Source organism: Jatropha curcas, chromosome 1 (genome assembly GCF_041381405.1).
Source record: "Jatropha curcas cultivar XTBG-Jc1 chromosome 1, XTBG_Jcur_1.0, whole genome shotgun sequence".
Lineage (NCBI taxonomy): Eukaryota > Viridiplantae > Streptophyta > Magnoliopsida > Malpighiales > Euphorbiaceae > Jatropha > Jatropha curcas.
The window spans coordinates 30,430,796-30,446,959 of NC_143151.1; the positions used below are offsets into that span (position 1 = coordinate 30,430,796).

At 31.0% G+C, this 16,164-nt stretch overlaps 5 protein-coding genes across 5 annotated transcripts; all 5 read left to right on the top strand.

Moving 5' to 3' along the window:
- Window positions 1–2,385: 2,385 nt before the first annotated feature.
- Window positions 2,386–4,321, top strand: LOC105635042 (transmembrane protein, putative (DUF247)). Its single transcript, XM_020679610.3, has one exon. The coding sequence runs from the start codon at window positions 2,491–2,493 to the stop codon at window positions 4,171–4,173; it is 1,683 nt and encodes a 560-aa protein (XP_020535269.1). The 5' UTR covers window positions 2,386–2,490; the 3' UTR covers window positions 4,174–4,321.
- A 689-nt stretch (window positions 4,322–5,010) lies between these two features.
- On the top strand, window positions 5,011–6,885 carry LOC105634787 (uncharacterized). Its single transcript, XM_012217703.4, has 3 exons — window positions 5,011–5,364; window positions 6,002–6,075; window positions 6,622–6,885. Exons 1-3 carry the CDS (start codon window positions 5,098–5,100, stop codon window positions 6,698–6,700), a joined length of 420 nt encoding a protein of 139 aa, XP_012073093.1. The 5' UTR covers window positions 5,011–5,097; the 3' UTR covers window positions 6,701–6,885.
- A 1,032-nt stretch (window positions 6,886–7,917) lies between these two features.
- LOC110009551 (uncharacterized) lies at window positions 7,918–11,559 on the top strand. The gene is made up of 9 exons (XM_020679673.3): window positions 7,918–8,170; window positions 8,276–8,481; window positions 8,995–9,179; window positions 9,394–9,678; window positions 9,764–9,822; window positions 9,915–9,951; window positions 10,074–10,145; window positions 10,324–10,651; window positions 10,772–11,559. The coding sequence occupies exons 1-9, from the start codon at window positions 8,071–8,073 to the stop codon at window positions 11,147–11,149; spliced, it is 1,650 nt and encodes a 549-aa protein (XP_020535332.2). The 5' UTR covers window positions 7,918–8,070; the 3' UTR covers window positions 11,150–11,559.
- A 602-nt stretch (window positions 11,560–12,161) lies between these two features.
- Window positions 12,162–13,151, top strand: LOC105635043 (uncharacterized). The gene is made up of 3 exons (XM_020679674.3): window positions 12,162–12,314; window positions 12,585–12,766; window positions 12,863–13,151. Exons 1-3 carry the CDS (start codon window positions 12,162–12,164, stop codon window positions 13,149–13,151), a joined length of 624 nt encoding a protein of 207 aa, XP_020535333.3.
- A 536-nt stretch (window positions 13,152–13,687) lies between these two features.
- On the top strand, window positions 13,688–14,575 carry LOC149499353 (uncharacterized). Its single transcript, XM_089726120.1, has 2 exons — window positions 13,688–14,023; window positions 14,192–14,575. The coding sequence occupies exons 1-2, from the start codon at window positions 13,703–13,705 to the stop codon at window positions 14,573–14,575; spliced, it is 705 nt and encodes a 234-aa protein (XP_089582246.1). The 5' UTR covers window positions 13,688–13,702.
- The last annotated feature ends 1,589 nt before the right edge of the window (window positions 14,576–16,164 follow it).

Sequence of the window (16,164 nt, forward strand, 5' to 3'; positions counted from 1 at the left end):
AAGAATAGAAAGAAAACAAAAGATAGAAATTTCTATATTATGGGACAATTAAATATATAAAATTTTAGTTAATTGCAAATGCCCAATGCCATAAATACCTCAACATTGCCTTTGGATGAGTGAAGTTTGAACTAACTGCTATTAAGAATTCTATATCGACTGAATATTAAATTCATAAAAGGTAATAAAAAGGAAAACAAGTTAGTAATCGATCGATTAGTATTAATCTTTTAGCATTTATTGCCTATGTAACCCACATTACTTATTTTCAACCCTCCAGCCTTTCTACTATTTCTAATAGTAAGAAAACATTATTTATGTTGATTAAATAAAGGTTATTAATATTTATTTTTAAGATAAAAAGAAATATAAAACAATAACAATAATCCAAATAAAAACATAGTACTCTAGACATATATCAACTCAATAACCACCACTGATGACACCTAATTATAATTGAAAAACAACCAACATTAGACTATTCAACCTTATCACAACATGTAACATTCTTTTTATTTTTAATTTTTCACACAAAACATGTGAGTGAAAACAATTATAACTTAAAAAAAAAAAAAAAAAACAATAAAGAAAGAATGTAAAATGTTCAAATTAAGACCTGTTTGGCATAGGCTGCTACCGTGTTGCACTAAATCACACCTAGAAAATTCCCAAAGCCAAATATCAAAATTCGTCTGTATGATTGTTTAAATGTTATAGGAGAGTCGAACTTTGATATTTAGTTGATATTTTTTTCATAAAAAATTAAATTTTTGAGCATGTATATCCATCCAAAATTTTTTTTTTTGGGCTAAATATATGTGGAAAGGTACTTTGGTGAAAAAAATTAGATTACTCTAGAAAATAAAACATTTTAAACTATACAGGTAACATTTAATTCGTCCTAATTATATACTATTTTTTCGAAAAACTTTTATTATCATCCAAATACAATAATTTAATTTATATATATGGAATTCTATTTTCTTAAAAAGGTAAATTGCATAATAAAATTGAATTTCGGTAATCAAATGCCATATAAACAAAACAAGCAAATGAATAAATTTTGTCAAAGACAGCTTGATTTAGTAGTTAAGCATGTCAAATTTTATCTTCATGGTATAAGGCTCCGTTTGTTTTTGTAAAATAACTTACACAAAAATATTTTCACAATTTTTCATTATTTCTAGCGTTCAGAAAAATAAGTCAACGGAAAATATTTTTCTGATAAAAAATAAATTTAGTCATTTTTTAAGAAAACTAACTTTTCATTTTTAAGAGAGTAAAATATTTTTCAGACAATGACAAACCTAATCCGTTTTTTAATTTATTAATTATCATAGTCACTAACATCAGTTACCATTTACTACCGGCAGCTTTCTAATTTATATATATATATATATTTTTGCATCATTCCCATATTTAATAATAAAATTTTTAAATTATAAAATATGTATTATTGTTAATATTTTTTATGGTCTTATAAGATAAATATTTTAATATTTTTAATTAATTTTCAATATTACAATCAAACAATGGAAAAATAAGTCATTTAAAAATATTTTTTTAAAAAAATGTTTTCTATAGAAAATATTTTTCTATCAGTTATTTTTGAAAACTAATGAAACATAAGAATCAAGCAATGAAGTTGACATCTTAGACAAAATTTTAACTATAATAACTTACAACTGAATATGAATTAATCTCTTGTCAAAAATACCTCAGGAGTGCCAAGAATAAATAAATAAATTGTCTTAGGATAAGATAAACGTAGAGTCAAGTACAATACTTCTGAATCAATATATAATCCTTTTTGGAGTGGAATATATGCTTGGATAACAACAAGAAGGTTAAAGCAATATTAAAGACAGGCTCCACTTTACTACATATAAAAATAATTTACTTTATTCATATTTATCATGTGCATTTAATAACCTTTTGAGGCTGTCAAAAAAAAAAAAAAAAAAAAAAACATTATCTTTTGAGTAGAAAGGAGGAAAGCTCAAGCTTGATCTACACATGAGTTGAAAATCCACTTATGTTTTAGGTTAAACTTTCAAACGCCAAATGTACCGTTATTGATCAATCAAGTTGATTGAAATCATCACTATTGACTTGCAATGAGTTTTTCAAGTTATGTAACAAAAATATATTAATTATAAATTACAATAATTATATTTTTACATAATTTTTATTTTTTGAATGAAATTAAATTAAATTAAATCAAAATAACTAAAGTTCAATCAAAATTAAATCAAATCAAATCAAATTATTAAAAAATCAAAGTAAACTGAATTGTTTTTAATGGAACCATTTACTATTATAAAGAAGAAACTCATTTTTCTTGCAGTTGAATTGAAATATACTACAGGAGTTAACATCAATTAATCCTCAATAAATGCCTGATCTCTAACTCTCCTATCAGTAAATCAATAAACTGCAACAACAACAAAAAAGAAAACTTCCATTACCCTAACTTTCTTCCACACAAACATGTCTTCTCTCCAATCCATCATGTCCTCCAACCCAAACTTCGATGAAAGCCTATGGATAATTCACATTCGTAGATCCATCGAAGAAGAATCCGAAAACGAAACAGAAACTCCCGTTTCCATTTTCAACGTCCCCAAAATCCTGATGACTACAGATCCAGACTCTTACACTCCACAACAAGTCGCTATCGGCCCTTACCATCACTGGCGGCCGGAGGTTTATGAAATGGAGAGATATAAGCTCGCAGCTGCAAAAAGAACTCAAAAACAACTGCGCAACCTCAAATTTGAAAATCTTGTAGATCACTTAAACAAGCTTGAACCAAAAATTCGAACCTGTTACCATAAGTTCTTGGATTTCAGCAATGAAATGTTAGTTTGGATGATGGCTATTGATGCATCGTTCTTGTTGGAGTTCTTGCAAATCTACGCTGTCAGAGAAGGAATGGTAATTCCCAGTGTTTCTTCAAGAATGTCGCATTTAGTTGATTATGCCGGCAGAAAATCAGCTCATAATGCTATTCTTAGAGATATGGTAATGCTTGAAAATCAAATTCCTTTATTTGTATTAAGAAAAATTCTAGAAATTCAATTTTCTTCCATAGAATTCGCTGACGAAATGCTTCTCTCAATGCTTGATGGGTTTTGCAAAGAGCTTTCGCCTTTTAAAATGATGAAAGATTCAAAAGAAATTCCAATTTCTCAATGTTCTCACTTGCTAGACTACTTGTACGACATGATTGTACCAAAAGTGGAAGCTCCGCCTGTGCCGGAGATAACAGATGTGGTCGGGGATGATTTGGAGGCCATGCAAGGGAAAGAAAGATCTTCTGGCAATTCAAGCTATATAAAGGATCTTTTTAGTGAAATATGGAAAATAATTTCAAAAATAAATAAAGGTCCTTTCAGGTTTCTTAAAAAGATACTATTTTCAAGACCCGTTAAACTTGTACTTAAACTGCCTTGGACAATTCTTTCCAACCTTCCTGGTTTTACAATCTTGAAACAACCTGTTCAATATTTTTTCTTCGCGGAAGAAGATAACGAAGAGACCAAACCAGAAAAGGAAAACAACGAAGCTAACAAGCCCCCGTTGGTAGAGGAAATTGCAATTCCTTGTGTTACTGATCTTGTTAAATCGGGAGTTCGTTTCTCACCCACTACAGGTAATATTTCAAGTGTTAATTTTGATGCTAAGATGGTCACTTTTTATCTCCCTATAGTTAGTATAGATGTGAACACTGAAGTGGTTTTGAGAAACCTAGTAGCATATGAAGCATCAAACGCATCAGGACCATTGGTTTTTACGCGATACACTGAATTGATGAATGGGATTATTGATACTGATGAAGATGTCAAGTTACTAAGAGAAAAAGGTATAATCTTGAACAGACTAAAGAGTGATCAAGAAGCTGCAGATTTATGGAATGGAATGAGCAAATCCATTAGGTTAACGAAAGTTCCTTTCTTGGATAAGGTTATTGAAGATGTTAACAAGTATTACGATGGGAGATGGAAGATTAAAGTTGGGAATTTCGTGAAACATTATGTTTTTGGTTCTTGGCAATTTCTTACATTAGTAGCTGCAATTTTTCTTTTGCTTTTGATGACATTACAAGCCTTTTGCTCTGTTTATAATTGCGCTCGCATATTTCATATCAACGCAGCCACTTCATCTAATTAATATGGCAATTCCTTTATTATTCTTTTTTTTTTTTTTTTTCAATTCCTGCTGAGGACCCTATTTTCATGGGATAGTTTGAATATTGGTTGCCTGATTGTTAGGTTTTGTGTGTTCTTCCAATAATATGAGAAACTGTACACTAGTTTGATTGTAATGATGACAAGATTGTATTGATTTTTATGTGTTTTTGGAATATTATTGTATTATTTTCTTGATGTTTTAAATCTTTTGTCTTGGATTTGGAAGTGGGATGAGAAAACTCTGAAAAAACCTAAAAAACAACGTTAAAGCAATTTAGTTCAAATTTCTTTTTTTTTAATTTTTGGTTTGAATACCGGTTTTATTATGAAAAAAATTTTAAAAATTATATTAACCATGCAGTTGATTTGATTTTTAATGAGAAATTCTGGTTAAATACACCTAATTATATAAAAATTATTAATTCAAGCATTTGCCTCCATTTGTTTCTGAAAAATCTTGAAAAACATTTTCTAAATAATTCATTTTGAATATTTAAAACTAGTTAAAAATATTAAAAAAATTTTAACTTATAAACCATATTAAAAATAACTTAACTTTTCTTTTGACTAAAAAATTTTATCCATTGATTAATTCTCCTCGACTTTCTAAACATAGGAAAATCTGAAAAATATTTTTCAAACAAATTAATTATATTTCAAAAAAAAATAAAAGAAGCCTCAATTATAAATTTTTCCTATTCAAATACTAAAATATAAAAAATTGAAAAATTCCGATGCTATAAATATAATTAACCCAAAAAATAAAAAATATAGCGCGAAAAGGAAAATGCCACACAAAGCAAACGCGGTCGTTTTATTCTATTTTCACTTGTTCTTTTCTTCTTCGCCAAAATCACGGTACACTCCACAGACCTAAATTGAGATTCCTGTATCCATCATAACAATGGCGTTGAGACTGGGGATGCTAAAAGCCGGCGGCGGCAATAATGGATGCACGTTAGGGCTCTTGAGATGGATTCACGCAGCAGCCATTTCACCTCCGTTGGATTGTTCGCTCCACCGCACGATCGCACCTCCACTTATGGTTTTGCCGGAGTTCGATCAAACCCCAGATAATAGCAGTAGAAACTATAATAAAAACTTAGAATTTGGGTTCCGGAGTTTCTCTTTTGGTGGATCCATGGAACTGATGGCCGTTCCAAAAAGGAAGGTAATTGTAGATTGCTTTCATAATAGTTACTCTTATTATTGGCATATTCTTTGTTATTTGTGTTTCTTGCTATTTAGGATTTGGGTTTTGCTTATTTTTCTGTGGTTTTTGTGCTAACTAGGGTTTTGGGTTTTAGTGAAGGGTAATGTATTGGGGTTTGGGATTGGGGCTACTTGATAGTTTTACTTTTCGATTGATCGACTTGGCTTCTCCAAAATTCTATTGTTCTCTGTGGTGTTCTACTTCTTGCCTTTTTATTTTCCTTGTAGTACTGGTTACTGGAATAACTACATATCAAATGCATTAAAAATTTCTAAATTGATCCTTGAATCTCTTGGCAGTCTGATTTTGATTGCGTAGCTAATGCGCAGTTCAGATGTATGAATCCATGGACGGTTGCCCTTGGCCTCTTGAAAGTCTCCGTTTTTATTTCCTTTCGCAATTATCCAAAGCAGCCTTGCTAATAATTAGTCATTAGAGGTTCTGTTATGAGCATGTGTTTTAATTTTTGGCTGTTTAGCTAGTGATTAGAACTTCCCTATGAAATCATGGTTTTGAAGAGTGAAAACCTTTGTATCTTTTATTTTATGTACACACATATACATCAGTGATATTTAATGCTCTGTAAATCATGCAGGTTTCTCCCCACAAGAGAGGCATACGAAACGGACCAAAGGCTTTGAAACCAATTCCAGTGATTATCCGTTGCAGGTAAGTTTTGCCAATGGTGTAGGAAATTTTGAGAAATTAGCTCGCTGAGAAATGTTTGTGAACTTTAATCTGATTTCAGTAGTTAGGAGATGTTTGAATTACTATTGCAGAACTAGAAGATGTTTGAATCTCTATTGCAGAAACTTTACTTTGGCATTAAAAAATTTTGCCAAATAAACAACTCTGATCTGACTCTTAGAAATTTCAATCTCCATAAAATGACGATTTATAATTTTTCTAAAAGTCAGATTTTCTAAGAAGCAACTTTTGTTTTCTTTATTTTCTACTATAGCTTGCAAGTGATCTCTAGAGTGCATTGCTCCATCTCACTCCCTTATTATTATTTTTTTTTCCCTTTCTGTGTTTTTTGATTGGAAGGGCTCTGAAAACATGGAAATTTTAGAGAATTATAATAAAAGCACGTAAATGGAGATGTGAAACTGAACAAGTTCATTTTGAAAACTACTATGATCCATCTCTTTGAATGTTTTTTTAAGTATGTTAGTGCCACAGTGAATAATTTGTTCTATACATTTTTGGTTTCAGGAGTTGTGGTAAGGTTAAGCTGCCACACTTCTACTGTTGCAGTGGAGACACAGGGAAGACTGGCGAGCAAAATAATTAAGCAAACATCTTTTAGTCATCTGGCAGCTAAGATTAGTGAACTAAGAGCTCGATATGTAGATTTTCCTATTCATGTTTGCAACTTCATGGAATAGGAAAATTTGAATTGATACACAGTTATTTGTATTGCATTATGCTAGATTTTGCTCGCGCCTTTTGTTAATAATTTTCTCTATTTCTGTTGAAGATAGTTGCCTGTTGGAGCGGTATTTATGGTATCTCTTGGTATTTTTCATGAATTCATACGATACAATAGAGTTAGGAAGGCAAATTTTAGCCTTATATTTCATGGTGGCTTGCTTCCCTCTCCCCTCTTCCCTCTTCATTCAGCCCAAGTAAGCATAGAGGTACATTGATTCTCGTTTGATGAACTGTAGCATTTTACATGTTCGTACTCTTTGGAGCATCAGGAAGAAGTTAATTCCGCTGGTTGACCTGTGATTGCCTGCATCATTTCAAAGGGGAGAAAGGAAGGAAAAGGAGAATTGAATCATATTTTTTGCAGGTTTTAACAGTTACTTCCATTTTACTCTTGGTTTACAATAAAGCTGAATATAATGAACCGGTAGCGAAATGGGCTACTCGATTTGGTTAAATGGTTCCTGATCCCAATTTGCATTGTTCTCCCCTGATATTTCTTCAGAAAGGAAAGTGACATATATAAAATGACAAGAACCCTTTTTTTTAGTTCTTTGTAATAATAATAATAAACCCTTTTTGGTTTTAACTAGGTGCTGTTGCCAGTAGTACATGTGGTTAGGATAATCCTTTCTGGTTTGAACTATAATATCTTTCATAGTATAACATATCAAGAAAAGGGTATCCCTTGATAGGGTCTAAAAAGCTGTTTATCCCTGCTTTTACAGTTGGATTGGTTCCACTAAAATTAATAAAATAATTCCTGATATAAAAATAAAAAATAAAAATTAGCGGATGAATTTTGGTTTAATGATATCTTAAAATCTAAAATCAAAAGCGTATTTATAACTCTTTCTTCTCCATAAATTGAAATTGGATTACCTTTCTATAATGGGTATATCCATTGATAATAGAACATGCTAAAATCTAACTCCATTATCATCAAAAATGGCAAAATCTATATGACCATAGCCTAGATTGCATATTTAAATTTGTACAGATTGCAGTTTTATCCTAGACCTCATATATAACATGTTAATAAATAATAAACCCAAAAATAGATACATATAATTAAATGTAATTATTTACCCTAAAGAAGAAAAAAACCATCTTGTCATTCTGATAATTCAACAGGAATGTTTCTTCCCCTTTTATCACAAAAACCCCAGATTTTATGCATGAATTATAGAACCTTTTTTTCTTTTTCAAAAATTCCACCAAGAAAATACAAATATGCTCTCCACCAAACCTCAGCCATGGTTGCTTCTTTTACCGACTTTGTTTCTCATTTCTTCAACCTTCCTATCACTTTCACAAGCTTTTGAGTTCCAAGGTACACATATTTAATTCATTTTTCTTATCCAAATAAAGTTGCGATATTCTTGAGTAACACGTGCATGGCATTTGAATTTGCATGCTTATTTGGATATATTTACAGGAACAAAGAATGAAGATTTCCATGCTGTAATACGAGGAATAGAAACATTAAATTCATTAAATACGGTGTTCGAGGGAACCAAAGGAATTGAAAAGAATTCAACAATTGTTATATTAGCAGCAGAAAGGACACACAGGAAAGATCCTCTTCAGAATTTTGAATATTATACAGGTGGATGGGATTATAAAAATAACCATTACTGGGCTGTAAGTTAATTTCTTCATCTCCTAATCATTTAACTTGCTGTTAATTATATGTATGTGTGTGTATATATATATATATATATATATATATATATATAAAATGTTTTTTCCGAAAATTAATATTTCGAAAATGATTGCCACCACCATGCTTTATTTTTTAAAACTTGCTAGAAGGAATTACAGATAATTAGACCAGAAAAAATTGCTTAAATATGTTGGATGATCTGTTTTAAATGTGTTGATGGACGGAAAATAAAAGAAGACAGTTTTAACGAAACACATCTTCTTCTATGTTCTATCTTTTATTTTCCACCTGCTCTTTCAAATATATTAAATAAATTTGTTCTCATTCTACACTTTTTTCTTAGAATAAAAAATATCCTCATTTTTGGAAAAAAAATATTAATTTGGTTAAACCTCTCATGTGGGTATTATGTACAAATGGTTTCTTTTTTTTTTTTTTTGGGTGCATTTCCGAATTACTATTAACTGATATATTTATTTTCAATAATGCAGTCTGTTGCCTTCTCTGCTGCTCCTTTATTCATTACTGCTGTGGTCTGGTTTGTGCTATTAGGCCTATTCCTTCTTTTTGCCTGCATTTGTTGTTGCTGTTGCAGGCACAAGAAGACCTATGGCTATTCTCCAATTGCATATGCTCTTTCACTTATCTTCCTTACACTTGCTACTGCTGGAGTAAGGTAATATACATCAATCTACCTACTTTCTTTATTAGAGACTATTACCAATTTCTTTTCCCTGGTAACCGATAGCTGTTAGCTGATACATATCGCGATAAGATTTCTTACATAAATTATATAAATATGATTAGTTAATCAACTATAAATAATTGGATAATGTAACATATTAATGGGGCGTTAGTGAGTTTAAGCTGATTAGGGTTTTGATTTTCAGTGCTGGGTGTATTGTTCTATACGTAAACCAGGAACACTTCAACGACAGCATAGCAGATTGTTTGGAATTTGTTCTGCAGGAAGCTCTATCCATATTAAACCAATTTTTGAGTATTTTGAATACACTTTCTTCAGCTTGTAAGCTTGTAATTGATGAAGTTCCTGTTCCTGATGATATCAAGCACCAAATTGATGTTGTAGACCAAATGATGCTGGCTACAGCTAACATTTCTCAAATCCAATCAGTGGCAAATGCAAAAAACATTCGAAATGTTTTAAGCCCTACGTGAGCAAATCGCCTCTTGAAATATTTTATTTTCAAGGTTTCTATTATTTTTTATTCTTAAACTAGCTTTTGCTCTTTCTCGAAGGAGGCTGGCTCTCGACATAGTTGCTTCTGTGATGCTTGTGTTGGTATTTCTTGGTTTCTGTAAGATTATCAATTTTGTCCTCTCGATTTTACTTATTCTAAGTATTTTATGATTTTTGCCTCATAATATTTGTTATAATAATTGATTGCAGTATTTTCACTTCTTGGCCGGCAATGCTGCATTTACATGTGAGTGATATATATTTCATCTAAATAGTTTGCTACCTTTTTCCGCGGTTTGCTTGGGTTTTTTCTATATAAAGTTTTTCTGTGTCTTTTTTTTTTTTCCCCTTTGAATCAAAATCTTGCAGATTGGTTACTTTAGCGTGGATCCTTGTCACAGTGACATTTATTTTATGTGGAATATTTCTTATTTTGCACAAGTAAGTCCCATTGGTTTCTACTTGTATTGCATTAATAGACTAGATTAATTATTTGGCATATAGAATTAACAAATTTTTAATAATTAACCTATTTTTCCTCTCTCTTGAAGAATGGAAGTCTGTAGTTTTTGATCTGTATTAAATCTAAATTTAACCGATTTGATCAAATTACTTTCAGTGTGGTAGCAGACACATGTGTTGCCGTGGATGACTGGCTTGAAAACCCAAGAGCTAATGCATCATTAAGTCTTCAGTTTCTACCTTGTTTGGACAATAAAACTACAGCAGAAACCATTAGAACAACGAAAGAAACATCTTCTTATGTGATCAACATCCTTAACAGGTACATCATGGAGGTTCCGAATAAGGACATGCAACCTAATGCAGGAATTGTCTACCACAATCAATCTGGTCCATTGGTGCCCCTCCTTTGTAATCCTTTCAATCCTGATTTAACAGAAAGAGACTGCAATACTGCAGAAGTGAACTTTAACAATGTCGCGCAGGTAAGTTCAATATCAAACAGTTAAAGTGGCTCTGATTGGAGGTTTTTAAATCGAGATTTTCAGCCCTGGAGGTTGTCTCAGTCTTTTTCTATTTCTTCTCTAAATTACGCATTTCTGCAGGAATGGCAAAAGTATATCTGTCAAGTTTCAGAATTTGGTATTTGCAACACTACAGGACGCTTAACACCTAAAGTATATGGTCAAATGACAGCTGCTGTGAATGTCAGTTACAAATTGTACACCTCTGATCATCTCCTTCTTGATATAGGAGAGTGCAAGTTTGTTCTGAGAACTTTCAGAAAGATAAGTGAAGATTATTGTCCTGGCCTTAGGATGTATAGTTTTAGGACCTATGCTGGGTTGGTTACTGTTGGAGCTTCTGCCATGTGTGCTTTGATCATGTGGATAGTCTATGGAAGAGAGAGACAAAAAAGGAACTATACTAAGAAGATGATGGACAGTAAAGAACAGAATCCGTTTGACCGAGGAGGTGCCTAATACTTACTGCAATTCTCCCAGAAATAACATATTGGAGTCTTGTTTCGAAGCATCAAGGGCGAAAACTACATGGTTAGATAGAGCAAGAGAGCAAGAGAGCTCGATTTGATTGCAAAAGGTTCAGACTTTAGAAGATGGTCATTACTGCCCAAGATTGAACCAAATGAAGTGATCAAGATCAATGTTCTTGAAGCTTAAGTGTAGGAAAACTGGTACATAAGTTGGTGATTCATAGAACTACTATTAGACAGTTATCTGTTGGCCTTTGATGATATGTATATAATATGATGGTTGATGTCATAACTTAGGACAACCTACTAACATTAGTTATGATTTTTAGAACATCATATAATTCTCATCAATCAATTGTCAATTACTTCTCTTTTAAATATAATGTAAGTTGGAATGATTCAAGAGATTGAGATTCTGTTGTGTAATTGTTAAAAGTTAAAACCAATTTGCAGAATAGTGTAACCTTATTGAATTTAACAGTTAAAATTATTTCAAATGATAGATCATGAAAGCTCAAATTATAATAACAAAAAGTAGAACAAATAAAAAATATTTTATAGACATAATATAGCAACAAAAAGGAATTCAAACAAGGAAATGCCAAAAACAGGTACATGCTCAAAAAGCTGAATCCTTCTCACTTTGGTAACATCTATAAATATCAAAGCTTATTACTTCAATTATCTGAATATGAGTTTTCTTAGATACAAAAACTAACAAGAAAATACAATGTTGTGTATCAAATCAGTGCCATTTTTTGTCCTACCAACTTTCCTCCTCATTTTTTCAACTATCCTTTCAGGCTCTACTGGAGCTTCTCAGATTCACCTTCAAGGTAAGTTCTTTAATTATTTTATTTTCTTATAAAATTGAAAAACGAGTGAACTCTATATGTTTCAAGTAGTGGGTTTAGCTTTGCACATTGTTTTGTTCAGAACTTTGTTAGTATCACCATCTGAAATGGTTTTACATAGGGATTGTCGACGAGGCCCATAACGACATGGTCGTTTCATGGGAAACAAGGAAGAGGTCTCTTCTTGCTGAAAACAAGTATATGATATTAGCTGCAAAAAGAACACACAGGAAAGATCCTTCTGACAATTTTAAGTACTACAAAGGTGGATGGAATATTAGTGAAAAACATTATTTCTACGTGAGTTTCCTTGGAACCAAATTCAATCGGCATCTAAATGTTTTGGTAGTGCATTAAATTTATTAGAGTCTACTAATTATGTTCTTTTCACTGTGGAACTTTCTTTTCCAAGAATTTGAGTTAAATTTTTCTTCTGGGTTTGCTTGGTTCTACTGTATTGTGACAGTTTTCAATTTATACAAATGGAATCTTAATTCCCACTTTATTTGTTTTTACTTTTTTTTTTCTTAACGTTATTTTGATGACCATAAAATCCTGTTTCTTATGCAGTCTGTTGCTTATACTGCTGCTCCGATACTTCTGATTACTGTAATCTGGTTTCTGGGAATTGCTGTGACCTTATTAGTCCTCTGTATTCGACGTTGTTTCTGCCAACTGAAGAATTATGGCTATTCTAGAACTGCATATGTACTTTCTCTTACGTTTCTCATATTCTTCACTATTTCTGCAATGTAAGTCAATTCCAATTTTTTCTTCATATCGAATGCACATATGCATATATTAGAAAGACAGTTTCTAACCCTACTTGTCTTCCCTTCTTTTTTCAGTATTGGATGCATTGTTCTTTACATTGGACAGGAAAAGTTTCATAACAGTTGTTCAAGTACACTAAATTATGTAGTGAATCAGGCAGATAATACTGTCCAAAATCTCACTACCGTGTCAGAGTATCTATCTGCTGCAAAAGGAGTAGGAGTAGATCAATTTTTTCTGCCTCCTAAAATCCAAAACAGCATTAGCAAAGTTGACAAACTGATAAATGCTTCAGCTACTACTCTTCAAACAGAGACTGATAAAAATTCAGATGAAATACAGAAAGTTTTGGATTCTGTGTGAGTTCATAAGTTAATAATCTTACCACATGCTGTTTTTTTTTTTTTTTTTTTTTCCTGTTGTTATTGTTGATTAGAGTATTTTGTCTTTCAGACGAGTGATTCTGATAACAGTTGCTGCTGTCATGCTCCTCTTAGCATTTCTTGGTTTCTGTAAGCATACTAATCACTAACAAATTAAAGATAATTAATTGTTTCTAGGTATCCTCTTATAAATAATTTCATTTCTTGCAGTGCTATCAATTTTTGGCTTGCAAACTTTTGTTTACATGTAAGTAACTTAGCTGCATTATTCACTTTTTTAAGTCATCTTATTTTGTTGCTTTATATCTTATATATGTTAATCTCATTCTTTAATAATTTCAGACTGTCTATCATAGGATGGATCTTCGCAACATGTGCATTGATTTTATGCTGCTTATTTCTCATTCTGCATAAGTAAGTACAATTTTGAACTGCTAAGATTTGATATTTTAGACAATTTGCAGGAATTGCTAAATATAGCCACTTTTGGCCTCTTCTCATTGCAGTGTAGTTGGAGATACTTGTGTTGCAATGGAAGAATGGGTTCAAAACCCAACTGCTCACACAGCTTTAGATGACATTCTTCCCTGTGTAGACAAAGCAACTGCACAGCAAACCTTATCGGAAAGTGAACAAGTCACTTATCAGCTAGTTCTTCTCGTTAACTCATTCATCAACGTCTCCAACACTGACCCGCCAAAAAATCTACCTCCTAACTTACCACCAGAGTCTAAAAATTTGTATTTCAATCAATCCGGTCCACTAGTTCCCATTCTCAGCAATCCTTTCTATTCTGATATGACAGAGAGGATATGTGCTGCTGGTGAAGTCTACTTTACCAATGCATCAAAGGTAATTTTTTTTTTTTTTTTTTCCCTTGTAATTTGTTGGTTTATTTTAATTCTACTGAGATCGAAACTTGCAAGCTCACAATGCTGAACTTGCAAACTCATTGGTCAGGCATAGCCTATTTGACATTGAAGGTTGAAACGATCAACAATTCATTTGTGTTTAATGCAGGAATGGAGGAAGTATATATGCCAAGTCTCAGAAAATGGTACTTGCATTACGACAGGTCGTTTGACACCTAAATTTTACAACCAAATGGTGTTTGCTGCAAATGTGAGCTATGCTCTGAATCACTATAGTCCATTCCTAGCTGAGCTAGTAGATTGCACTTTCGTCCGCGAAACTTTTACTGGTATTTTTGAGCAGCATTGTCCAGGTCTGAATCGCTATAGTGGGTGGATCTTTATTGGCTTTGTCATGGTTTCAGCTGCAATAATGGTTTCTCTGATCTTCTGGGTACTCTATGCCAGAGAGAGGCGTCACCGTGTTTATTCAAAACAGTTTTTAAAGCTAGATGCTCAGGATAGAATAGAACAAGAAGATGGTGTTCGATGATTTTTAGAGATTTTGCTTTTATTTTTCAGATCATTTAAAAAAAATAGTAACATAAGAATAGTCAATAAATGATCATACTTGGCTTGATTATTAATGGTTCGAAATTTTTTTCTTGTAATCAGATGTAATTGTCAAATCGAATTGAACTAGTGTGGTATGATGTTTGAGAAATTTAGTTATAATTTGATTTTGAGAGAGAAAATTAATCAATTTACAAACCGATTTTTTTTTTACCCAAAATAGTGTGATTCGGTTTCATAATTTATTAGATTGTAGTGTGATTTTACCTTGAGAAATTTTATACGAGCCAATTCAGTTGATTAAAATGAATACTCACCTCTAATCTTAGGAAATCTTTTTATTGACAAAAGAATAAATTGAACACCTGTAATCTTTGATGCTAGCAAAAATATGTGCTAAGCCAAATATTTACTCAAAAATTTTATTCAATCGGTTTGGTGTATGGATTCATACACTGTGAATAAGTAAATCTTTCTAGTAAGTTTTACTCATACATTGGAAATAATTTCCATTTTCTTATATTTCTATGAAATACACCAAAAGACAAAAAAAATAATTTGGGATTTAAAGATTAGAAAAAAAAAAAAGTATAACCTCATTCAAGCATAAATTATCCATCATAAAAAAAAGATACGAGATAACTAATTTTTACTTCCAAACTAAAATAGAATATTAATTTTTTTTCTATTTATTAAAAGGACCAACAGGAAACATTAATTCTCAAATAAAGTCCAAAACAATTAGAAAATAAATCAAGGAAACAGCAAATTCTTCAAACCGGAGAGTAATCCAATATAAAAAAGAAAGAAAATCACTAAATTTGACTAATTTCTCAAAAAAAATTTTTTAAAGATAAAAAGGCCCAAGAAATATACATATTGTATATACCTAATTGAATTTTTATTTTCTTATCATTTTTTTTTTTTGTGTAAACTGCTGATATCCAGACCCTATTATCAAAGACCACCTAATTTGTCTGGCTCGGAGGTTAGTCACAGCTGCAGGTGTGTTTAACAGGATCAAACTCGAGAACTCTTCCCATATATTCAGTCTGCATAGCCAACTGAACCATAACATGTAGATTATCATTTTTAATATATACTTTATTTTATATATAATATAATTTTTTATTTTAGTAAATAAATTTTAAATTTAATTAAAAAATAAATTTAAATAATAAAATAGAATTATCTTATTTTTCCAACCAGTAAAATTAAAATTATAAAAGATATTTTATTAGTAAATTTAGATGTATTTTTAACAATCGTAATATTCTCTCCAATTTTATCTTTTTGTTTAGAATCGATTCATTTATGTATATATTACAGATTTTTAGTAGATAAATATTTAAATTATATAAATTTAACGTGTAACATAATTTTTTATTTTATCAAATTAAATTCTTATATTCTTATTATGTTTAATATATATATCATATCCAATATGTTATATAATTTTTTATTTTATTAAATTAATTTTTTATATTTTTATCATATTTAATATATAATTTTTGTAATCAATTAAATTAAAAATTTTAAATAATAATTCTTTATTTAATTTTTAGTCAA